The sequence below is a fragment of the Notolepis coatsorum genome, assembly GCF_963971535.1.
Source record: "Notolepis coatsorum genome assembly, chromosome: 10".
NCBI lineage: Eukaryota > Metazoa > Chordata > Actinopteri > Aulopiformes > Paralepididae > Notolepis > Notolepis coatsorum.
This window is the reverse complement of record NC_140174.1, coordinates 88,593,655-88,619,668: the sequence shown is the minus strand read 5'-3', so window position 1 is coordinate 88,619,668 and position 26,014 is coordinate 88,593,655. Positions and strand designations below refer to the sequence as shown.

General features: G+C 44.4%; 2 protein-coding genes across 2 annotated transcripts in view; one reads left to right on the top strand and one right to left on the bottom strand.

Moving 5' to 3' along the window:
* Positions 1–16,611: 16,611 nt before the first annotated feature.
* cUnh2orf68 (chromosome Un C2orf68 homolog) lies at positions 16,612–20,361 on the bottom strand. Its single transcript, XM_084323455.1, has 4 exons — positions 20,198–20,361; positions 19,650–19,765; positions 19,221–19,366; positions 16,612–18,262 (listed from the first exon to the last, which is right to left on the bottom strand). The coding sequence occupies exons 1-4, from the start codon at positions 20,305–20,307 to the stop codon at positions 18,140–18,142; spliced, it is 495 nt and encodes a 164-aa protein (XP_084179581.1). The 5' UTR covers positions 20,308–20,361; the 3' UTR covers positions 16,612–18,139.
* A 294-nt stretch (positions 20,362–20,655) lies between these two features.
* usp39 (ubiquitin specific peptidase 39) overlaps positions 20,656–26,014 on the top strand; it is a 35,248-nt gene continuing 29,889 nt past the window's right edge. Inside the window, exons 1-6 of the mRNA XM_084322733.1 lie at positions 20,656–20,823; positions 21,645–21,723; positions 21,826–21,920; positions 22,023–22,159; positions 23,548–23,700; positions 24,022–24,247. Coding sequence (XP_084178859.1) covers positions 20,760–20,823; positions 21,645–21,723; positions 21,826–21,920; positions 22,023–22,159; positions 23,548–23,700; positions 24,022–24,247 — 754 coding nt within the window. The 5' untranslated portion in view covers positions 20,656–20,759. The remainder of the gene's footprint in view (positions 20,824–21,644; positions 21,724–21,825; positions 21,921–22,022; positions 22,160–23,547; positions 23,701–24,021; positions 24,248–26,014) is intronic.

The following is a 26,014-nucleotide window of genomic DNA, read 5'->3' as shown; positions in this document are numbered from 1 at the left end:
TATCTATGGGAGTTAAGATCATTAATACTCAACCATTTAACCACATAAGATCATGGTCGCACACATACATATTAATAAACGAATTGAACACATGTGGACCCTGTCTCTGTGTGGTCAGAGTGCACAGGGTGAAAACACAAAATCGTGTGCATAATTATCAGGAATAGGATTTACAAATAGGCATTAACCTAGTGGCTAATGTATAAAAACCATTTAAAAACCGTTAACCTAGTGGTTTGTATAAAAAACTGATATAAAAGGTGATTATGATAATCGTTATGCATTGTTCTAGTATTTTGCTGTGGTGCATACTATCAATGGTCAAAACAAAACTTGGTGTCTTGGAACAAACCAACTGGTTCTGTCCTGTTTAACAATATAATTTGCAATGTGACTCTGTGATCATTCCTTATTGTTATTATAAAATTGGTTAATTCAATCTTACTGATTGTATTTCATCATATTCTTAGTTAATAATTTTCCAGATACATATGAACTTTGTGAAACAGTTCTTGTTTGTGAATCTGACAGTTGTTGCTTCGCTGTTGACAAGCTGTTCTCTGCCAGGGGTGCGTCCTTCTGTGGTGGTCTTGATGTGTGTTGAATGTAACGTACATTCAGTTGATGTTTCTGTGAGTCTGTCGTGTGGCAGCGCCATACAGTAAGACAGTAATCTAAAAAAAATAACAATGTGGACAATGTGTGCTAGGCCTGTTTTACTGCAAGTGTTAGGCGTTTCTCGTGTGTTCAGGTCGCCATCCACTCCTTGTGTACCTCGTCACAGGTCACAGGGTTATTGGGAGTGGTGGGGTGGTTGTCCACGGGGACGCTGTAGATTCCCCTCCCGGAGCCTGTGTTGCTCTTCATCTGTTGCTGTGCTCACGCTTGGCCTTTATCAGGCCCAGAGACATGGCAATAGGGTGGTCTTGAACGTGCTGTGTGGTGTTTGGTCCCCCGCTCCCCGTCATCGCGGTACCAGAGGGGCGAGGGTTTGCTGGTGTAGCGGCTAGTCAGTAGGACACTCTCTCAGGTTGTGTCCGCAGCTCCTTGGCGGCGTCCCTCGTGGCCCTCTGCTGTTGTGGGTCGCTCAGGTCTCTGGGTTGTGTTCCTCTCTGCCTGGTCCCGCCGTCGTTCGTGGTTCAGGTCACGCGTCGTTTCACTCGTCCTGTCCTCTCACTAATTTATGATCTGAGGATGATGAAAATTGCCTTAGAAAACCTCCTCACATAAATGATTCAACGCCTTTCTGCTAAAGAGGAAAATCATTTTGGGTTAATTCAATTCATTGTGTAGTACCATCATGCATTTGATATCGTTTGGATCCGATCTTTGCATGGAATCAGAAAAATTTCTTTTTATCTTTATAATCTGTGATGTCAAATTGAAGTTGATCTTACCTCAGGCTGCGTGCGATGGGTGTACTTCAGGATACTTACCTCGTCACGCCTTCTCTGGCTTTCCTCTCACCTCTAGTGTGGCTCTTCATATTAGCATGGGGAAAAAACATAAAAATCTAGGCAGCCAGTTAATTTTGCATGAAAAACAATCATTCGTTTTCTCATTTACTCTTAAGTAGCATTAATTCAATTATCCTATAATACATCTTGTGCATTTTGATAATCATTGTGTAAATGATTATATTGATGTTCCAACTGGTGTTTCTTGATATTTGCAGTCATAGAAATGTATTCGTTTGTTAAAAGAAGAGTCATGCATGTTATTAGTTAGTGGAAAAATAGAATTGTGAGTAATTTCCTGACTGTATTCATCAAGTACCAGTGAATCATGGTGTTCGCTATGGCAAGCTTGTTATGGTTTGACACCGACCCCAAACGCAAACGGCACAGAGAGAGTAGTTTCAGAGTTAGCCAAAATCTAGGGCTTGTTTATTTACTGAGTAAACAGAAAGGACTTGGTGGAGAACAGAACAAACTGGGAAACAAGCATGTGAGGAATGTTTGCTGCTCTGCAGCTTCTCCCGGGGGGGTTACGTTTGAGGTATCTGTCCGTGAAGTCAGAGCCGCTCTGCAGAATCCTCCCAGCATGTACTCCGGGGTGGTGGCGGAACAGGGAGAGAGAGAGAGCGGGTTAGCTCAGTGAACAATTGGAAACTGACAGGTGACAGGTGAAGTGACTTGTCCAAACAGATTAATCCAAGTGACAGAATCTTCGGTGTGAAACACACAGTGAGCAATGTCCAAAACAATATATCCAAGTGACAGAATCTTCGGTGTGAGACACACAGTGAGCAATGTCCAAACAATAATAAATCCAAGTGAATATCCAAAACAGGCAAAAAGGGTGAGAGACAGTCTGAACGAAAAACAGGATCTCTTCAGTGCTTTACACACACGAAAAATGATTGAGTCCAAAGACTGTCTTGCAAAAACTCACCAGAGCGCTGTGCGTGAAGCGAGCGGATCAAACAGGGCGAGCGCTTCGTAACGGGGAAGCAGGTTCACCAAACGGTATACTCCTCGAGAGTCCTGGGAGGCAAAGCACAGGGAAAAGCAGCGACTGAGCCCTGGACTTACTGAAAACCTCCATGAGGTCGTGGTACTCGGGGGGTATGGTCGAAAGGTCTGGAGGCGGCTCACCAACGGACCTCCGGGGCGGGGGGCAGGACGCCGCCTGTAGACACTGGCCGTGACAGGAGGAGCTCCAGCCCTTGATGGTACCGGAGGACCAGGCGATGTGGGGCTCGTGCAGCGTGAGCCAGGGCCGACCCAGGACTACCGGGACAAGAGGGGATCTGGTGATAAGGAACTGGAGTCTCTCAACGTGGTTTCCAGCGATGGTCAGCATGACAGGGCAGGTGCGTTGAGAGATGTCGGCCAGGCGGTGTTGGTCCAATGCAAATATCTCCAAAGGCCTCACTAGGTCCTCAAGTGGAATGTTGGCCCGGGTAGCAAACTCGAAGTCGAGGAAACTCTCGTCTGCCCCCGAGTCAATGAGTGCCTCCACCGTGGCCCGTTGGTCCGCCCAGGCCAGGGTGACGCTCATCAGATGGCCAGGTGGTGCACGGCTCTGGGAATGAGAAAAACGGCTCACCAGGATCTCCCGGGGTCTCGGCGAGCCTGGTCTTTTGGCCGGGTGGGGCAGTTGGCGATTCGGTGTCCCTCCCGACCGCAGTAGAGGCAGAGACCGGACCTGAACCTCGCCTCACGTTCAGCTTGGCTCAGATGAGAACGTCCCAGCTGCATGGGTTCCTCCTCGGGAACCGAACGGGAGGGGAAGCTACCACCAGTCGTGTTGGGGGCAGGGCGACCAGCAGTAACGTCACGAGTACGGGGGGTTCGGAGTCCCTCAGGAGGTCCCTGTCGGGTTCTCTCACGTCTTCTCTCCTGGAGGCGTCCGTCGATGCGAATGGCGAGGCTGAACAGGTCCTCGAGGGACTCAGGTTCCTCCCGGGTCGCGAGCTGGTCCCTGACTGCGTCACTGAGCCCCCTCATGAAGGTAAGACGAAGTGCTTGGTCGTTCCAACCACTCTCCACCGCCGCCAGTCTGAACTCCAGCACGTAGTCGGTAACCCCGCCGCTGCCCTGCCGGAAGGTACCCAACCGGGCTCCAGGGTCCAGACCACGGGCTGGATGGTGGAACACCCTGCGGAGCTCAGCCACGAAGTCTGGATAGGAGAAACAGAAGTCTGCCTCCATTGCCCAGGAGGAAGTGACCCACTGGGCTGCCCGGACTGAGAGCAAGTTAGTCATATAGGCCACTTGGGCTCCTCTTGAAGTGAAACGACTGGGTTGATGACGAAAAACCAACTTACATTGCATGATGAATGTGGCACAATCCTCGAAGTTGCCGTCGAACAGCCGTGGTTCGGAGAGACGGGGCTCCCGAGGTGTGGGATCGGGAAGCGCGGGACCTGCCAGGGCTGCGGGGGATGCTCCTGCCAATGTTCCTGAAGGAAGTGGGGATACAAGCAAGGCGTTAACGGTGTCGCTCAGCGTGTGTAGATGGAGGAGAATACTTGATTGTTGTCCTGCCAGAGCGGCCAGGGACCCTTGAATTGGCTGGACCTGCTCCCTGAGTTCCTGTACAGCAGCCGCAGCCCTGTCTAGTTGGAGACTGTGATCCTTGGTTAACTCGATCTGGCCAGCTAGTGCTGTTCTGACTCTCTCTGTGTCGGCTGGGGTCGTCATATTGGTTGGATCGTAATGTTATGGTTTGACACCGACCCCAAACGCAAACGGCACAGAGAGAGTAGTTTCAGAGTTAGCCAAAATCTAGGGCTTGTTTATTTACTGAGTAAACAGAAAGGACTTGGTGGAGAACAGAACAAACTGGGAAACAAGCATGTGAGGAATGTTTGCTGCTCTGCAGCTTCTCCCGGGGGGGTTACGTTTGAGGAATCTGTCCGTGACGTCAGAGCCGCTCTGCAGAATCCTCCCAGCATGTACTCCGGGGTGGTGGCGGAACAGGGAGAGAGAGAGAGCGGGTTAGCTCAGTGAACAATTGGAAACTGACAGGTGACAGGTGAAGTGACTTGTCCAAACAGATTAATCCAAGTGACAGAATCTTCGGTGTGAAACACACAGTGAGCAATGTCCAAAACAATATATCCAAGTGACAGAATCTTCGGTGTGAGACACACAGTGAGCAATGTCCAAACAATAATAAATCCAAGTGAATATCCAAAACAGGCAAAAAGGGTGAGAGACAGTCTGAACGAAAAACAGGATCTCTTCAGTGCTTTACACACACGAAAAATGATTGAGTCCAAAGACTGTCTTGCAAAAACTCACCAGAGCGCTGTGCGTGAAGCGAGCGGATCAAACAGGGCGAGCGCTTCGTAACGGGGAAGCAGGTTCACCAAACGGTATACTCCTCGAGAGTCCTGGGAGGCAAAGCACAGGGAAAAGCAGCGACCGAAGGAAACGGCAAATGCAGAGAATATATCAGAACGATCCAACAACACTAAATGGGGAATCAGGGTATATATAGCAAAAGGGATGCTTAATGACAAGCTGTGACAGCTGCGGGATGAGATTGACCATTGCTCCAGAAGCGTGTGGTTGGGGAAGCACCAATCAAACGGCATCTACAGGAAGAAGCGTGTGGAGAGGAGAATGCAATTAATTAACCGAAAATCTTAAAGGAACAGAGCGAGTGGGTGAGCAGCGGACAAAAACCTCACAAAGCTGATCTCCAGACATTGCATTCAATGCGTTTTGTGGTTCCCTGTTGTTATCCATTGTCAGGTGAGTCTCGGTGGTAACAAAGAGAAAATCTGCATCTAAAGCGATACTTCCTACTATACTAAGTATAGTGGAGATACTAAGTTGAGTCCCTAGGTGTGGTCAGAGTCCTCTCTAGGCATTTGCATTGTCTTTCAGCTCCACATCGTCCTCAGCTGATTTTCGTGTTCAAATGTAGATTATTTTGGGGTCTCAATTTACATGACTGCAGCAGGTATTTCAATGGTTCTGTGTCCTGTCTGTGTTAATGTGCAAATCACTGGAGTTTCAATGTAGTATGTCTTTTGTGATACGAGTGAGTGTTTAAACACTGCTCTGTAATTCAATTTAGAGTTAAATCAGTCTGCCTCTCCTGTAAACACAAAAAACATGTTAATTTCCCACTCCTCTAAGATCATTCATAATTGTAAAAGCTTATAAAGTCTAATCGCATATACTGGGAGTAAGTGTGTTACTCATAAATTGTGATAGAAATGATTAGTTGAATAAACATAGCATGTTTGCCTTATCACTAGCCTTGTGCACATTCTAAGATATAGAAACCTATTTATGAGGAGCGAGCCTACCGGCGCGCCCACAGATACATTACAAATTTGAAACAGGCATTGAGGTTAGCTTTATGTGACTTATAACGTGTACAGTAATGAAAAACAATCACTCAAGCGATATGGGATAGCTGTAATTCACTGCAAATGAGAAGATAGTTATGTCATGCAGCTACATTAGGACTTCATACTTACCGGAAAAAGCTGTTGTGTTCACGTCGGATCCTCACAGTTCAGTTCAGTTATTGAATAACCATATTATCGTACCCCCTTGCAGCGCGTATTTACACATACAAATAAAACATATACTACACGTGGATTTCATATACCCTCGGCCTCGGGCATATTAAACTTTACGTTCGCCCATGGATAGTTTCATATCAAAATCATAACTTCATGGCGCACATTTGTATGACATCATCGCTCCAAGCGACGTTCATGCGTTCCCATTCACCTCGGAAATAACGCTTTTCAATCCATGCAGTACTTTTCCGCAAGCTCTCAATAGCCTGGAATTCACCTAAAACCAGCGTTTTGTAACCGAATGAACGCGCCTGTGCATCATATGCGGTTCCATGTGAAACGTAAACAAACAGACAAACAATAATACATACAAGATAACGTGTTTGTATACCTGATCTGTATCGGATCGCTGTTCGTTTAATCGACCAGCACCATGCTGCGATAAGGCTTTTATACCCTCGATATACACTATACACCGTTATTAACGCATAACGACCGAACCTGAACTTCGAAATTTAACAGCGCTATATTAGATTTGAATATACTGTTTAATCACACTCACGGCCCCTTCAACCCGCGACTAATGTCCCGTTTAATGTAGTATATATACTACCGGGACGTCCCGTAGTCAGCTTCCCGCTATCGGTAGTGATCAATTGGTTCACCTAATCCGAATACATCGTTTTCAGGAATGGAAGAGGTCGTGGGCTTAGTTTGAGGTTGAAACTATGAATATTATGACGTTACTCTGGTAAATCTAATTATGATTTTATCAGCTCTCGGTCCTACTTCCCGCCTTTTGCAGAAGAATCACAGAACGTTTCTAACAGAGTAGCGTTTTCCAAGGATATCACGTCTAATAAGCCCACATATCTTACCTTGTTGCCTATATTTCAGTCTGCACCAGCTAGACTAGGGTTAGCAATCCAACAACCTTATGGTGTGCCTTAGCTTTTGGTCGGCACCAGCTCGATCCGGGAATAGCACTACAACCCCGCAAATCCTCTCAGAACCGCCTGATTAGGACCCGGGTACATGCGTTTCCCCGGTAACGATTCTCAATACAGATCAGATTTAATTCACGCTATTCTTACTCAGCCACATTCTGTAACATTCACCTGGCACAGAGAAAAGCGGGAAGGTTTTAATTCCTTGCCATACATTTTGGTCGACCATTCTATTATACTCACTTTTCTCTGTATAGATGAAACAATACAGCACGCTGGGAGGACGCAAAGAGTCCGTCACAAGTTCGTAGACGCCAATTGTGGGATATTCGTGGATATCCTGAAGAAGAATGTTCTCAGTCAACCGAGGTTTGGATAATAACAAAGGTTTATTAACCAAACAGATAGAAATATACATAGTACATAGAGAGGATGGCTGAGGCTCTCGCCCCAGGTGATCAGCTGAAAATGACCCAGGTAAAGAGACCCTGGAATGTTGTTGGGAGGAGCATTATATAGTTAAAAGGGGGGAGGTGGTCCCATTTGATAGGTCAAATGGGGGGGGGGGGACACAGGATTGGGGAGAAAGGGGAGGGGAATGTCTTTACAGGAGGGAGTTGGGGAATCATTATAGTATTCCACAGTTACTCACTTTTCTCTTCATAATGTGGGTGAGATTACTGTATAATATCAGGGGAGGGGGATGTCTTTACATGAGAGAGTTGGGGAATCATTATATTATTCCACAGGACATTTACAGGGGCCAGTTTCGAATTGCAGTCTCTCGTAGGTGCTCTTTGAGAGTGTTTTTGAAAGTGGGTAGTGATTCACATGCCTTTACAGCTTTGGGTAGGGCGTTCCACATTGATGTGGCATAATTGCGAAACGTGTTTAGTCCCTTGTTTGAGCCGAATCTGGGTTTAACATGATTTGTGGAGCTCCCTCTGGTGTTGTGATTGTGGTATTCACTGACCTTTGGGAAGTATTTTGACATGTACATGGGTACCTTGGTCGTGTAGTGTATCTTGTAGACCAGGCCCATTGCAAGTTGCTGTACTCTGTCATCTACTCTAAGCCATCCTAGGTTGTCAAAGTGGGCAGGGGTGAAGTGGGTTCTAGGAGTCAGGTCAAGCAGTAGTCTGACTAGTTTGTTTTGAGATGTTTGTAATTTTGTTTTTAGTGCCTTTGAGGTGCTTTGGTACCATGAGGTGCAAGCATAGTCGTAGTACCCTCCTGCCAGAGTCTTCAGGGTATTCTTGTTTACCAGAGAGGAGCTCCGGTACAAGAATCGAGTTCGTTGGTTGACTTTTTTTATTACATTGGATGCCATTTTGTCACAGGAAAGATTAGCCTCTAGGATGGAACCCAGGTAGGTAATTTCATCTTTCCTTGTGACAATATTGTCACCCACTGTAACTGAGAAGCCGTCGGTCTTGCTGAGTTTGTTATTTGAACCGAAGAGAATGGACTCTGTTTTGCCCATGTGTAATGATAGTTTGTTGTCGGCGAGCCATATGCAGATTTTGCCTAGTTCCGAGCTGAGGGTTTTTTCAACCTGTAACTTGCTCTTGTCAGAGACCAGCAGGGCTGAGTCATCCGCAAACAGGAACAAGTTGCAGTCACAAGCTGACGACATGTAATTTGCATAAATTAGGAACAGTAGCGGTCCTAGTATGCTTCCTTGTGGAACACCACAGCTCACTGGGAGGGGGGGATATACCGTTTACCTCCACCATCTGTTCTCTCCCCTCCAGGTAGGATTGTATCCAGCTCACTGATAGACTATCAAAACCAATTGCTTTTAGCTTGTCAATCAGAATGGTGTGATTGACAGTGTCGAAGGCCTTTTGTAGGTCCAGCATGACCATGCCGCAGTATTTGCCCGCGTCCACCTCTTGTTTGATGTGGTCGTTCAAATAGAGAAGGCATGTCAGTGGAGTGGGATGTTCTGAAGCCAGATTGGAATTCGTAGATTAGATTTTTTTCCGTGAGGTACTTTTCGACCTGTTCGTATACAATTTTTTCCATGACTTTCGAGATGGATGTAAGGATAGAAACAGGGCGGTAGTTGCCTGGGTCTAATTTGCTGCCCTTTTTGTGCAGGGGTGTTACTCTCGCAATTATGAAGTCCTTGGGGACGTGTCCCTGTTTTATGGAGAGGTTTATTATGTGTGTGATGACTGGGGTGATGGAGTTTACGTCATTTCTTAGTCTGTTTCTTTCTAGTTTGAGTTCAGTCACGTGGGCTTGGAGTTCACTGCTCGTGCTTTTGGTAAGCTTTGACTGACTTTTACGAAACTCAGAGCATTTTTTGTCTCTGGCTTTCATAGCGGTCAGTATTTCAGTGTGCATCCACGGCTCAGTGCAATTTTTTACCCTGGTGGTTCTTAGGGGGGCCATGTTGTTTAATATTGTTGAAAATTTGGTTTTGAAGCCAAGCCAGGTTTCTTCAACCAGTGTACCATTGAGCTCATCTATCTGACCAGTCCAGGCTCTCCAGTTCAAGGTTAAAGGCCTCGCTAGAGTAGGTTTTGAGGTCTCTAGATGTGACTGTTTTGTGACAGCCAGCCTTTTGCTTTAGCTTTTTGCGGGTACAGAATATCATATAATGATCACTTAACCTGCATGCTATAACCCCTTTATTGGAGATCTTGGACTTGTCAGAGGTCAGGATGAGGTCAATGGTAGTCTGAGTTGATTCACATACCCTTGTGGGTTGGGTGATTAGCTGGCTGAGGCCGTGCAGATCACAAAACCTACTGAAGGCCTTGAAGACGGGTGCTGCTTTGCGTAGCATGTCCGTGTTCCAGTCCCCAATAAGGATTTTTTTACTCCCTCCACCCCAGCTAAACACCCATCAAGTGTGTCATAGAAGCCACTGTGTTCTGGTGGTCTATAGATTGTGCCTACTAGTACTGATTTCGCCCTTTCAAATAAGATTTCAATCCATACAGTTTCAATCTCGTCATGGTAAAGGTCAGTACGGTTGATGAATTTGGTATCTTTGTGAATATGCACACAGACGCCACCTCCATACTGGTTTCTATCCCTCCTGACTATTGAATAGTTCTCGATTTCAATCTTTGGATCCTGTACAGATGAGTCAAGTTTTGTTTCTGTGAAACACAATATGTTAGCCTTACCGTTTAAAAACAAATGTCTGATTTCAGCCAGTTTGGGTCTCAGGCTGTTTGTGTTTAGGTGAAATATGTGAAGTCCATTTGTGTTCGTTATTTGGTTTATGTCGTCGAGTTCAAAGTGTTGATTGACTGTGGTGTCTGGTTGTCGGTGTGGCGGTAGGTGGGGAGGGGGGGATGGGGTCCTGTGTCCATTGTTGTTAGGAGGGGGGGATGGGGTCCTGTGTCCATTGTTGTTAGCCCCGTTAGCTCCGTTAGCCCGGTTAGCTCGCCGGCTAGCTCACCGGCCATCGGGAGCTGCCTCGCTGTTTTGGTCCCGCGACATGATGGGCGCCTCGATTGTGAACCCCGGTTCATTCCTTCTCGCTGTGGCCTCTCGTGGGTTCTTTTGTAGAGGTGGTAGAGGAGGAATTTTGCCGTTGATCGTGTCGTCAGCCGACGTGTGGAGGACATTACCTCCCCCAGGATCCGACCTCGCTGTGCAGGCGCCCTGACCGATCTGTAGGAGTCGCTGTTTTATAACGACCAGGACCCACCCTCGCCGGGTTTTCCCACCCTCTAACACTGCCAATTGTGTTAGTATGGACGGTCGGCCAACCCGGAAGCACCACAGCTGGATTCGATCCCACTGTCTCTGTGGTGGTGGGCAGACGCTTAGACTGCTGCGCCCCCCCGGCCGACCCCACGTGTCCCTGTTTTATGGAGAGGTTTATTATGTGTGTGATGATTGGGGGGATGGTGGCTGCTGAGTCTCTGAGGAATTTGGAGGGGATATTGTCATAGCCAGTGGCCTTGTTAGATTGGAGGGCGCTCAGTTTTTTTAACACCTCATCAGTTGTTACCATTTCGAGTTTGAAATCGTCTTTGCGAACCCCTAGGTTTTTGTAGAAGGCTAGAATGTGTTCTACACCAAAATGCCCAGAGTGGGAGGGTAGTTTATTAACCAGTGTTGTGGCTATGTTTGTAAAGAAGATGTTTTGTGATTGGCCACATCCAGCTTGTCTGTGATGAGAGTGTCATCTGTCTTAATGTTGATGTTTGTAAATCTGGTTTTCAGTTTCTTACCACAGCCTAGTTGGTTGTTGAGTAATTTCCAAAGCTCACAGGGTTTGTTTTTGTTTTCCTCAGTTTTATCATGAATGGCCGGCGGGATAGTAAGTGTATTGTGTGGCATTCAGCCCAAGCCCGGACTGAGGGGTGGGAGTATGGGTGTCAAAATCTTGAGTAACGGAAGGCCTGGACATGATTGATATCAAACAGGGGACATTGAAGGCATATGGAACAATCTTGCACTGAAGAACCATATGTCCTTTTTTAAATATAGCCCATGTATTCTCAGTTGTGAAGTTCATCTAAATGACTTCGAGTGTGAATGTGATAATAACACGAGAAACTACTCAACCTCCACTGTCTTTATCTTTATCTTAAGAAAAAGACACTGAACTAGGAAGGACAGCTTTTTCTCGCTTCACACCTTGGGCATGGAATGGGCTACAGGACCATATCCACTTAGACACCCTGGTCTCTCTCTGCAAATTCAAATCTCTATTACATAACTTCCTACAAGAAGAATGTCACTGCTTTCTGTACTCTGGTCCCCACTGCAAAATTACTGTATTAACCTGTATTATACTGTCACATACTTTTATTATCATGTGGACTATTCTGTTTTGTGTTTTCATGTGATGTATTGTAACGAACAATAAACACTACACAACAACCATCAAATGCACATAGCACACACATCCACACGCACACACCCACTTTAAACAAACACACTGCAGCACCCACTCTCCACACTTTATATTTATTGATAAAGGATTTGCACTACAACTCGTACACCTTAATGTAAATTGTACCTAAATTGTACCTCATCCCATTTCTGCTTTGCACTATATAGTATTGTATATTAGTACACTGCATAGTATATTGTATATTATATGGTAACTCAGTTACGTCTATTCTGCATCGAACATTGTACATATGTCTATACTGAACACTGTGACCTAATTTTTTACTTCTAATTTACATGCTATACTATGTTATTTCATACTTATCTTGTCTAGCACAGTCTCTGGAGCGTAACAGTAAGAAGCATTTTGTATAAAAGTATTCTGTACTTCTGTATGACAACTATTAAAGAAACTTGAAACTAACTCTGTAGCACTCTGAGACTCTCAGGAATGTAGGGTGCGTTATAAATTAAATGTATTATTATTATTATTGTATATTGTATACATGCACTTTTATTATGTTCTTGTGTGATGTATCGCACATATTATTGCTGTTATCTTGGCCAGGTCTCCCTTGCAAAATATCTTGTATCTCAATGGGACTTCCTGGTTAAATGGTTAAATAAATCTTTAGATAGTACATTTTGAAAACACTGTTACTCTGAAAATGAAAATTTTAATTATATGGTTCATCTGAGGTACTCAATTAGCATATTAGACAGGGCAACACGGCTTGCTGTCAAACTTGAAGTTCTTGTTACATAAACACACCATGTGAACGTCTACAACAATGGTGAACGAGGGTGGGTGTTGATTGAGTAGCTTTCAGCCAATCGGGAGATGGGTAAATCCGAGAGGCGGGTGGCCTGTAGCTGTTCCGCAACCGTTCCTATTTCCGGGGTAGGCCTGATTGGCCCCGACAGGCACGTGACCCGCCGCGGCCACGCCCCGCGGCAGCCCCAGGACGCGACGCGGCGGCAACGAGGCTGCTGCGGTTCACCTCACCGCCGCTTTCCGCCTTCAACGCCGCCCACAGCATTAGGAAGGAGTTCGCGGCGCCTTTCACATCGCAGTCATCAGTCATCTCTAATAATATTAATCACTGTTCAATGTACTAATATACAATACGGCTCACTTTTCCCACTTCAATGACAGAGCCGCTGTTTAATAATATTAACTATGAATATTTAATAATCCCCCCTTTTTTACCATCGACAAACTAGCTCAATTGGTAACGCTGCTTGGCTGTGGATCCTATGGTCCGTTTGTGACAAGTTTTTTTTGTCACAGTGCATTGCACTATAGCGTATTGTATATTGTATATTGTATGGTACAATTTACAGTAAGGTGTATGCGTTGCAGTGCAAATGCTTCTTACTGTTGCGCTCCAGAGACCGTTACTGTACCATACAATATACAATATACAATACGCTATAGTGCAATGCACGTTAAAAAATAAAAAAAAAAAACTTAAGGGAATCAAACAAAACAAAAGGGGGGATTACTGCTACATAATGCTCCGCCGCGACAATATTATTAAACAGCGGCTCTGTCATTGAAGTGGGAAAAGTGAGCCGTATTGTATATTAGTACATTGAACAGTGATTAATATTATTAGAGATGACTGATGATATTATTATGACTGATGACTGCGATGTGAAAGGCGCCGCAAACTCCTTCCTAATGCTGCGGGCGGCGTTGAAGGCGGAAAGCGGCGGTGAGGTGAACCACAGCAGCCTCGTTGCCGCCGCGTCGCGTCCTGGGGCTGCCGCGGGGCGTGGCCGCGGCGGGTCACGTGCCTGTCGGGGCCAATCAGGCCTACCCCGGAAATAGGAACGGTTGCGGAACAGCTACAGGCATCCGGGCGTGGGGGGTAACCTCGTTCCCAGCTTTATCTCGAGAGATAAAGCCTGGTAAAGCACTACGGCCGAAAGTGGGAATCAGGTAGGAAGTCCCATAGATATCTATATATATATCTATGGGAAGTCCCGCCCCTGAAATCACGACACGGTGCTCATGAAAATGTATCCCCCCCAGAAACAACCTCGTTATCGCCTCCCTCGACAGGCTGACAGACCTGCTTGTTGTTTGTTTCGCTATCTCGAAGACACTCTGATGTCACGAGACCGCCGCCATCTTGGTATAGGGGGGCCATACGGATTTCTAGTATTAAATGCATGTGTTGAGGTCCGTTTTTATTACATGTTTTATCACATTCTTGTTCATTTCATAACATTTTCATACGATTTGTTTTGAAAATATTGAGGCCAACATGGCATTTCACTATTTCGAAAGCCTTTCTGGTGATTCTAAGGCGAGATATGATTAAAAGAAGCTCCCCCTGATTGACTTGACATAATGTCCATACAAAACACATACAGACATGGCCAACTCTCGAATACCCAAATTGAAGCTGCTATGTTACGTTTTGTACTAATAACAAAACAAACACAGAAATCCAAATCGCAAGTTTTATACCATCACGGAGGAAAAAGTGGCTGGCGGCTAACGTTCGGCTAACTAGCTCTGGTGTTGTGGTCGTGGTAGCTACATGCTAAGCTAATGTTAATCACATCATATCGAACCGATAGGAGTTTATCTTATCTAATCTTACGTGGTGGTACCACGTGTGCCACTACCCGATCAAACATCCACGTAAGATTAGATAAGATAAGCTCCTATCGGTTCGATATGATGTGATTAACGTTAGCTTAGCATGTAGCTACCACAACCACAACAGCAGAGCGAGTTAGCCGAAAGTTAGCCACAGCCACTTTTTCCTCCGTGATGGTATAAAACTTGCGATTTGGATTTCTGTTTTTGTCATTAGTACAACGTGTAACACAGCAGCTCTTTGGCATTGTGAAGGACTGAAGAAAATTCCGCTTGATTGTCTTTAATTTGCCGCTTTAACAATCCGTTTCTGCACTAAATGAACCGTACACAATGTACCAGGCGGGGCAGTTTCCCCCCACGCTGCAGTTGCGTAGCAACAACAGGCAGGAAGTTGACTTCGAGAATAAACGGATCAGGGGGTGCCCGGAAACCGGAAAGCCTGTAGCCGGTATTTCTGTATTTCCGATTCACATTTTAGGAGGCATAGCTTTACCAGCCTACGTGGGGGGGGCCGAAGGATGTGGGAACTCCAGACTCCCCTCTCACAACATCAGTCACATGCCCACCGTGGAAAGAAGTCAGGTTGGATCAGACGGTGGGGGTTCAGAGGGGGTGTGCCGCTCTATTCCACCAATAGCATCACAGAGACCACTCCTCCTTGCTGGGGACCCCAGGATGAAATTAGATATTTTCATGCATTGATGAAAACAATTAATTTAATATCCTTGCAATGGTGGGAATGAGCAGTTTGTCCGTCCAAATCTCTCCTCAAATTGTCCTCTTCTTTTCTATATAGGGGGGATTGTAGAGTATTCCTGTCACGGGGGACATTCTGTCCGTCTTTTCCGGCTCAGTTCTGGGAAAAGCTTTGCTGTCCCTTATCTGTCAGATAGGACATCAGCACATTTGACCTCTGCTGTGCCTTTAGTGCCTGTGTCCACGTGGAGGGTCAACCCTGGCTGGTCGCGCGGTCATTCTGTTCCTTAGGGCTGCTATTTAAATCAGGCATTGCAACTATATACTAAAACAAAAGTGAGACATGTTTAATCTTATGACATACTGTACACACACTGAATATGGTTCTAGGAAAATAAAATGAATCATCTGTACTTAAAGAATGTTGTGTAACCATTATGTCACTGTACACCAGGGGCGTCCATAAAAATGTAAAAAAAAAAAAAAAAAAATCCCTTTTTTTTTTACAATTTTTTATGTTGATTTATAATTCGAATGTCAACATTATGAACGAAGCAATTATCTCACTTTTACTAGGTGACTTTTACTGTGACTAACTGAAATATGCCCCAAAAAAAGGAAAATGGACATAGGGAAATTATTTTATCAAAGGGCAGCAGAGACAAGTGATACAGGGACACAGGTAAGGTCTGGCTTAGTGATTATAATAGTGCAGTTCAGCATTCAGTAACCCATACTTTTTGTGAATGTGTTTTTGATACTACATTCTGTTGAACACACACCTCAAAACCGTACCTAAGGAAAATTGGCTCAATTGCAAGAAAAGTAATAGACAGTTATGATATTACATTCTGCATAATTCGTATGCAAAATATTGTGGTTCCCTGCTTTAGTCTGTTGACACATTTCTACACTAAAATGCTTGTGTAGTCCACTCCTGTGTCATACCTAAATGTCATATAACTGAATTGTATAGAAACAACTCACCAAAAGTGACTATTGCACAACTGATTTGACAACAAAAAAAACCTTCACCCCCCCCCCCCTCCTCGCCATACCTTGCCTTTTACTGAAAGAACGCCACTGCTGTACACAGCTGACTATCATTCTGTGCAAACTCCCTTCTGAAGATAACACGTGAAGGGGGGACAATTAGGCAGGGAATGGGGTGGCTATGGGTTCTAGAGTTAGTATTCTGATTCATGCTGCCACCTAGTGGAGAAACACTTGATAGCACTTCTTTTGTTCAAAGTCTGTTTAGAAAATTATTTGCACAGCCCATGTATTTGCATTTGTAAAGTGAAGCCAAATTACTTGAGTGTGAATGTGATACATCATGAAAAAGTACTCAACCTCTATGATTTTTAACTATGAATGTACACAACACCCTAACGTGCCATCTTTATATAAAAGTAAACATTGTTAGTCTAAAAACATAAACAAAACTGAGTTACATGGTTCTTCGTCTGAGGTATTCATATTTTATTTATTTAAGAAGACGGAATAGCTTTGCGACAATTTTGATAAACTATTGTATTATCTCTAATTGTATTAGTATTCTCAGTAAAAAAAATCATGAAATTCTCTGAGTTTGAACATTTATACCACATCCATTAAAAAAAGAAAGGAGTGAATAATGCACTCTATGGCCATGAAATTCCATACATAAAACATCCAGACACCTGAAATGATAAATGGCTTTCATACATGCAGAAACTAAGGACCAATGTCTTTAAAAATATAGTATCAAAAATATACCTCTCAAATAAATTAGAATATAGGATGCAATGAAACAAATTTGTCACACGAAAGTAAACACAACAACGGCTACATCCACTAAACTCTCCTCCACAAAAGAAAATGTCTGCCACAACAGATTACACTAAATGTAACCGCAGAGGAGGGAAAATGAAATGCTCACATTTTTCAGAACCTGGTTTTCATTCACAGCACCTTAAGAAAATAATTTGAATCACATCTATAAAAAAAAAAAACATGTCACATCTTTGTAAACGCACAGCACACATTCCACGGAGTAGGATAACCGAGAACCCCAGTCATTTCCAACCATGAATTCCTTTATTCTTTTTAACCCATCTCTCCGCCAATCACATTAAGGCGGGTTTCTCCGCCATGCGTTGTCTGCCAATAACTCTGTAAGGCGTTTTTGAGATCAATATTTCATATTTTCGTCATGGTATTCATATTTCACCCACGGAGTCTTGGGTGATGCTGTCTGAGCCATCACAACTCTGCAACGTTGAGGCCATATCGCCCAGCCCTACATCTAATATGCATTTATGCCTATATCTCACGTTCTATGAAATACTGCAGAAAACGATAAAAACATATTTATACTCTAGGCTGTATTTTAGTATGAATGTGTGAATGAAAAAGTAAAACGTTCCTACATCCTGAACGATAGATAATTGATGTTGAATGGGCCATAGTAATGTCAATTTAGCAATACAATTTAAAAAGTTATAGCCCTGCAAAGAAGGTGAACATCTCCATAGACTTATAGCGCTGGCAGAGAGGGTACAATGATGGGTACAATGCCCGGCAGAGAATGGGTTAAAATCAGAGAGAAATAGTTCTTGTCCTTCTCCTGCTCTGTTCTTTAGCGAGTGGATCAACAACCAAATAATGGTCAACAGGGTCCAGTCAAACGAAAACATTTAAAAAAGGTGGACATCGGTGTCACCGAATGTCCCAGCTCAGGTCAGGATCCAAGGTTTTTCCAGAGAGGGCGGTCCAAGTCTCATCCACACTGCCGGTGAGGGATGAGCACAGTCCCCGTCAGGCTGCTCGTGTGACGTCACCCTTCACCACAGCCGCCTCGTCGCCCGACAGCATCTCATTCATACCGTCGACGCCCCGTCAAGATGGGAGTCAATGTGGTTGTGATCATCAGGAGTTTGGAGACCATCGTCTCGTTCCACTGGACTTCCCTTCCAGCATCCTATGTCATCTGTAACTTTTTTTTCTCCTCTCCCCCGTTTTGTGGGAAAACACCGCTCAGCGTTTGTCTCTTCTCTTGTCCATTTCCCTTCTGATCCGGGCCTGCAGCGCCGCCATCATGGCCGGGTCCAGGACGTTCTTCTCTGCCACAAGCTCCGCCACCTTCTCTGGCTTGTCCTCCTGAGATACGGAGAGATAAGGTGAATTAAAAATGGGGGACCCTGATGTAAACAAGACGAAAGTCTTTCTCTGGTACTGGCTGTACTGTATTGTACCCATTCTGCAATCTGTTAATAAAATGTTCAATCAATCAATCAATCAAGGAAATGAGGTAAAAGGAAATGCAGGCCTGTCCCAACAGGAGGAAAGTACTAAAGGCAGCTGGGCATAAACAGGGTATCTGCAGGTTTAAACTAGTTACATTTAAGACTTTTAAGACCTTTTAAATAACACTTCAGAGCCAAGTTTAATACCAATTTCACAACCATACTGGCAAACATTTTTAAATAAACACATAGCGACACTGAACTGGCGGTTGCACGCCAATTTAAATTCTTGCGCATTCCATACAAGTTCTCGCCAGATGCTTGTATGGAATAGCCCTGCAAAAAAAAATACTTTAATAGAAAAACAATATTATTTAATATCCGGACAGCCAGGTTGCCCCCCCAAAAAATATTCAATACCTGTGCAAATTCAATTTAAGACTTAATACAGTTTATGGCCTTAAATTGAGAATTATGAATTTAATACTTTTTAAGACTTTTAAAATCCTGCAGATAATTTCCCCAATAATTAAATTGATTTGTGTAGGCCCACCGCACTATGACACAGAGCCACCCCCAAACAGAATCTCCAGTGATGTACTAACGGGGCTTCTTCTGTGGCTTTTCCCCATTGATCACAATGTATATCCTGACCCACTCCAGCCTTCCACAACCACAAATGAACCGTCTCAAACCATGTCCTTATTTTATCGACCCTCCAATCACAACCGTCGCTTTCCTCAGACAGTCTGTCTCAAGTCGGAGGAAAGTAACGCCAGTTAATCAGATCAAAAAAAGAGGGCAGAGTTTGAGAACCCGTGAGAGACTGAGAGAAATATTAAATCAGAAGGGGTGAAACGTTACAAACAAACCTTGTGTACAATGAAGGAGGTGACGGCGCCAGAGTCCGCCTGGTAGTCCAGCCAGAACAGTTCGGTTCCATGGCTCTCCGTCTCCGTACTTGACCCGCTCTCATTCCACTCCTCGGTGTCGGCACCGGCCCCTGGCTCTGATCCATCTGGACATGGAAACACATTGTTGGTAGATTAATTCTCACTCCAGTGCTTCCCACAGCCTCTTAGGTCAGGCTATTTGCGGTGGTGGCAGTCTGTGGGCAATTATACACAGCTGAGCTGTGGAAAGGACTGTGTGTGTGTGTGTGCATGCAAGGCTAAAAACATTAGTTGTGTTTTCCATTAGTTTGGGAAGTCTACTTGTGGCATCTCGCTAAACAGATAAATCTATATGGTAAACACGACTTAATCAATAAAAAGGTTGAAAGGAAAGGAGGTTAATGTTACTTGTTCGCCGAGGATGGTACACTTCGATGTCGGGTCGACGAGGGCGTCTAGAGGTCGCAGCCTGCCTCCTCCTCTGAAGCTCTTTGGCTTTCTTCACCTCCCTATCATAGTCATCTCTAAAAAGACAGGGAATCAACATGTTTACATTAGACTGAATTGTGTTGTATTGATTAGTAAAATATTCAATATTAGCACAATATGTAATTGGTTATCAAATGCAAATTGTTTAGAACAATTTGTAATTAAATAAAAGTGCCAGCATAATAGTCTCAAAATACTCAAAAACAAATGTTACCATCACCAGTAGGCAGGCCTAGCTCTCTCACCGTCATGTTTCGACTTTGTGTACATGCGCAGCCTGCGTGAGTGGGTGTGCAGCTTGTCTATCAATCGATTCACTCAACATTGGATTTTTCCACATAAGATCAATTCATATTTCAAAATATCTCATGTGCTCCAAATGTCAAAGGTTCACAACATGGTTGGTTACTAGCCAATGTTAGCCCAAGATAAAGGTTGTTAGCTAAACAGCTAAAATAAGACATCACCTCGCAATCTGGTTCCTCCGAATATGGTGTACGAAACCATGGCTCATATCCAAACGACCCCCACGTTTGTATTTCAGATCGTTCACTTCATCGTCCCTTAAAATATCCATTGTGATGATGGGATAACTGAAATGTTAGTAATTGCTACAACTCTCAGGCTACTGTACCCCACACAAAGCAGCACAGCCGTTAATTGCTGTCCGATCACAATGCTTCCTTGGTTAACAAACACAGAACAGTCATGATACAAATTCAACATTATTATGGCAAAAAAATCGGCGTTTAAACGTCCCAAACCAGCTATAAAAAACAACTAAAAACTCGCCATATCGGCAACTGAGTTGTATATTTGGAAATAAATAGCTATCTCCACACGGCCTAAAACCCCGGGTTAGTTGTAGTTGGCCATTATTTACCGTGTTACGTCCAGCGACGCGGGTGCAGACGAGTAGGGTATATCTGCAGATAGGAGTCAACATCACGTTAGCTAGAGCTCTGCTCGACCCTTTCAGTTAACTTAAAACAACGTTATTCCGTCTCGTTTGTTTAACTAATTGTCACAATGGCATCTTTGAAGCGAGAAAGAGAAAGAGAAATTGAATTGGACGACGACGAGGAAGAAGGAGGCAAGTAATACAATGTAACGTTGGCTACGCTTGCTAATCGGGTTAGCTTGGCTACTAGCTATAGTGGCAAACTGAAGGTGCGCTCGATTTGTACTAGTTGCTGTTCCAGTATGCAAACACGCCTGGTTTATAACGAGACAACGTGACAACCATCATCAACCCGACGCAACTGGCAACATATTCAAGCGCCCCCCAAACGAGCTACACGCTAGAGCTAACTTTTTACAGATATGAACGCTAGCTAACTAACCTTACATTCTGTTATGTTTGTTTGTCACTATGAATTGAAAATGGGGGACCCTGATGTAAACAAGACTAAAGTCTTTCTCTGGTCTGCAATGCATCCCCTTAACAATTGTGCGCAGTGTTTCCCCTGAGCAGCGGTGCTGTGCCTCTAGGGGGGTCCGGGGGCATGCCCCCCCGGATTACCCCCCCCCCCCTACATTTTAAAGTTAAATCAATCTGGTGCATTTTGAGAGCAAAATAAAGAGACTAGATCTATGATGAACTTTGTGCTCAAAACACAAAATCGACTAGACTGCAGTGCTTTCTCCCTGCAGCCTTTTCCTCAGGTCAGTCTTTTATATTAAGCACCCCCCAGCCCCACAGCCCAAATGAAATGATAAAAAAAACTTAAAATATTAAACTTTTTTAAATAAAAATAGGCTAGTTCATAGCAGCGGCGGTCCTAATGCTGCGCCGCTGCTGAATGCATATAGGGGAAACACTGGTGCGTATTGAGCCGTACTGTAATTGTACCCATTCTGCAATCTGTTAATAAAGTTTTCATTCATTCATTCAACTTTAACATGACCTTACAGTAACAGCCAAAACAGGCAGAGGACGTGACGTAGAGGACCGTAGAAGCCGCCACTGTCCATATCTCGACACTATAAACAGGTAAAGTTGGGCCAAAATTGTTTGACTTAACATTACATTAACTTTAGATCGCAGGCCATTCCATTCAATCCTTCATTTGTTTTTATTGTCAACCCTATATAGGAGTGTACTGGATTTTGATTTTGAGAAGTTGTGCTCAATCTCTCTCTCCCATATCAACGTGTATGCCTGTCTCATATGCGGGAAATACTTTCAAGGTAAGTATGTTTGATGCTTCAGCTGGAAATCATAGAGCCCAGAGGTGATCTCTGAAGTGGTGATTTGATATGGTGTGTGACGTGTATGTGTGTCTCCTCCAGGTAGAGGTCTGAAGTCCCATGCCTACACTCACAGTGTACAGTTTACCCATCATGTGTTCCTCAATCTACACACACTGAAGTTCTATTGTCTACCAGACAACTACGAGATCATTGACTCTTCGCTGGAGGACATTACAGTGAGTGATGAGATACTCTCATAAACTAGACGTGATGGTTTTAAAGAGGCATTTCACCGATTTTTACCTTAAATCCTATCGTTATGTTGGGAGAAGGACATGATAATCGGACATAAAACGTACCATGTTCTGTGTCTTGAGAGCCTAGCTGCATCTTCCCCCGTGAGAAACTGCTGGGTGACAACACCAAGCAGAGAGCAGACCTCTAGTGAAGTGCAGATACTATTTCTTCAACTATTTTCAACTGCAGTAGGCCCGACTCGACCTGTAGTAGGCCCGACTCAACTCGATAAGAGAGCATCCTGACTGGTAACATCACCTCCTGGTTTGGGAATAGCACCGCACAAGACCGCAGCAGACTACAGAGAGTGGCTCGATCAGCAGAACGCACAATTGGAGGTGGGCTTCCCACTCTCCAGGACATTTATAACAAACGTTGCAGGGCCAAGGCTAAGAGAATAATCAAAGACTCTAGTCACCCAAACAACTGCCTCTTTGAACTGCTGCGTTCAGGCAAGCGCTACCGGAGTCTCATGGCCAGTACAGAGAGACTCAGAAGGAGCTTCTATCCCCAGGCCATCAGGATGCTCAATGACAACGACACTATGTAACAATCCATCATCTACACTCACTTTAAACAAACGCTCACCTTACCACTCACTTTACTCACTTTAGACACTTTAACACACTTTATATTTATCTATTATTAAAGAGATTTGCACTTCATTCATACCTCATTCATACAGAAACAAGCATTTCATCATAAAGTATTCTGTATTTTGTTGTGACAAATAATAAACAAACTCGACCTGTAGTGGGCCCGACTCGACCTGTAGTGGGCCCAACTCTACCTGTAGTGGGCACGACTCTACCTGTAGTGGGCCCAACTCGACGACTCGACCTGTAGTGGGCCCAACTCTACCTGTAGTGGGCACGACTCGACCTGTAGTGGGCCCAACTCGACCGACTCGACCTGTAGTGGGCCCAACTCTACCTGTAGTGGGCACGACTCGACCTGTAGTGGGCCCAACTCGACCGACTCGACCTGTAGTCAGCCCAACTCGACCTGTAGTGGGCCCAACTCAATGAAAGTTGAGGAAATAATGTCTGCAGTTCACTAGAGGTCTGGTCTCCGCCAGATGACATCACCTGGCAGAGTTTCTCGGATGGCCGGTGTGGCAGAGCGACCGGTCATGTTGTCACATGTCCTCATGTCGATGGTCAAAATGCCCCTTTAGTTACAACGGTGGCATTGTGGTTTTGCAAAGTATGTCACAGTGTGTGCCGTGTGGTTGCTGTTGTGGGCATATTTTATTAATATTTTCCTTTTTATTACATTACTTTGCTTATCTATCTATCTATATTTTTCTTTTCTTTTTTTACTATAGTATGTGCTGAAGCCCACGTTCAACAAGCAGCACATCTCGGGGTTTGACAAACAGGGGAAGCTGTATCGAGCCTATGATGGCACCACCTACCTGCCAGGCATCGTTGGACTCAACAACATTAAGGCCAACGACTATGCCAATGTGGTGTTACAGGTAGGTCTGACATCGGGCACCACCACTCCCTCATTCTGACCTCACACTGATAACCTAATCACCAAAACCTGCACGGACTACAATGTATGACGTATATAATGCCAGTTAGCATTCGGGGTATCTTGCTTACTTTTACTTGGCATACCGATCCTCATCTGCACCTTTATTTTTGTATTGCCTTTGTCTCTACTGTTACCCTGCCCATACCTGTACTTCCCCTGCCCCATGCTGCTATGACGCCCGAATTTCCTCAAGCCAGGGAGCAATAAAGGAATATCTTATCTTAATTGGTATCATCATCCTTTTGTTCCCTCTCCCCAGGCTCTGTCTAATGTGCCTCCGCTGCGGAACTACTTCCTGGAAGTGGAGAACTACCGGACGATCCGCAGGCCTCCGGGTGACATCATGTTCATCCTGGTGCAGAGGTTCGGCGAGCTCATACGCAAACTCTGGAACCCGAGGAACTTCAAGGCTCACGTGTCTCCTCATGAGATGCTGCAGGCCGTGGTGCTGTGCAGCAAGAAGAACTTCCAGATCACCAAGCAAGGTGGGGCAGCCTGTGCTGGCAGATCAGTGTTCTCATTGGCACTACACTCAGTATTACTAATATAAGATATTCCTTTATTGATCCCCTTGGGGAAATTCGCTGTTGTATATATTTTATACCCAGTTTAATCTCCTGTACATTGTTAAAATATGACTATTGCACTTTCAGGCATTAAAGCGTTCCGTCTTGAGACGGATATCCGTCCATTTGATTAGGAGATTCCGTCATTTGATTCGGAATCGTGACGGATTTTAACCTGAGCCAATCAGAGGCGTCAAATATCATGAAAAAGGGGGGAGGAAATCCTACCGTGGCTGCGCCAAGCAGTCATTTGCGAGCAATCGGCAAATTCTCAGGCAAATGCAACCAACCAGAAGGCGAGATTGTTCTGAGTTTACAGCGCTTTCACCCGCCTCTGCTGTGCTCAGCACCAATGGGAAGCGACTATTTGCTTTTTGAGTTTCTGAAAGTCGGCGATTGCTTTAGCTCTACTCGAGAGTAAATTTGACTCAACAACACTGACATGCGGCAACTTTTCCGAGACAGTAAGTTCATTTTACTTATTCTAGTCTAAAGAAACATATATATTACTATTGCTATTGATAAATCTAGGTAACGTGAATGCCACAAAACGAATGCCTTTTGTTAATCAGAACGTTATTTACGTGACAACCAGTGGGTTGTTGTTGTTGTTGCGTGTGTGCTTGCACCGCTCGCTTTCCGTGTATGATAAATGTACATATGAATGTTGATAAATCTAGGTAACGTTAATGCCACAAAACGAATGCCTTTATCAGAACGTTATTTGCGTTATCAATTGTTTTTAAGCTCGATAAACTCTTTCTCCCATTTGTCCGGGAGATTGAAATCTTCAAGGACACGGAGACCGGCACACATTTTTTCTAACGGAAACCCGGGCCTAGGCTACTGTGGGCTGTCTGTAGTGGTGAGTTGTTCCGTGTGCCGCAACTATTTCAAAAAGAAAAACGGAAACAACACATTTGTCATTGTCGTGTTACTTCACAGTACCCCCTCCTAATGTACAGTCTCCTCCCCATCATATTTAGGATCTCTGGGTAACAGTACTGTATATTTGCATATCGTATATGTCACAAATGTAACATTACTATATACCTGTAGTATGTCACTATGAATTGAAAATGGGGGACCCTGATGTAAACAAGACGAACGTCTTTCTCTGGTCTGCATCCCCTTAACAATTGTGTGTATTGAGCTGTACTGTATTGTACCCATTCTGCAATCTGTTAAATATTGATTGATTGATTGTTATTAACAGATTGCAGAATGGGTACAATACAGCTTTCCGTGTATGATACACTCGATACACACAATTGTTAAGGGGATGCAGACCAGAGAAAGACTTTTGTCTTGTTTACATCAGGGTCCCCCATTTTCAATTCATCATAACATATATGACACACATGACATGCAGATAGACAATACTGCTACATCTATACATTTATGACATACCAGATTTACAAATACAGTATTGTTTGTGATACAAAAATAGTCCAAAAAATAGAGTATATACATTTGATGAAGAAACTGTACATTGGAGGAGGTTGGGTAGGTGGGGTGGGAGGACTGTACATTGGAGGTGGTTGGGTGGGTGGGATGGGGGGGGTTGTAACCGTACATTGGATTATCGACGAAAACCTTACTTGGTCCCAAGAAGAGGGTCTTGTGTATTAAATAAAGTTTTCATTCATTCATTCACTCTGGATCTGGTAAATCCAGTAGCAATAC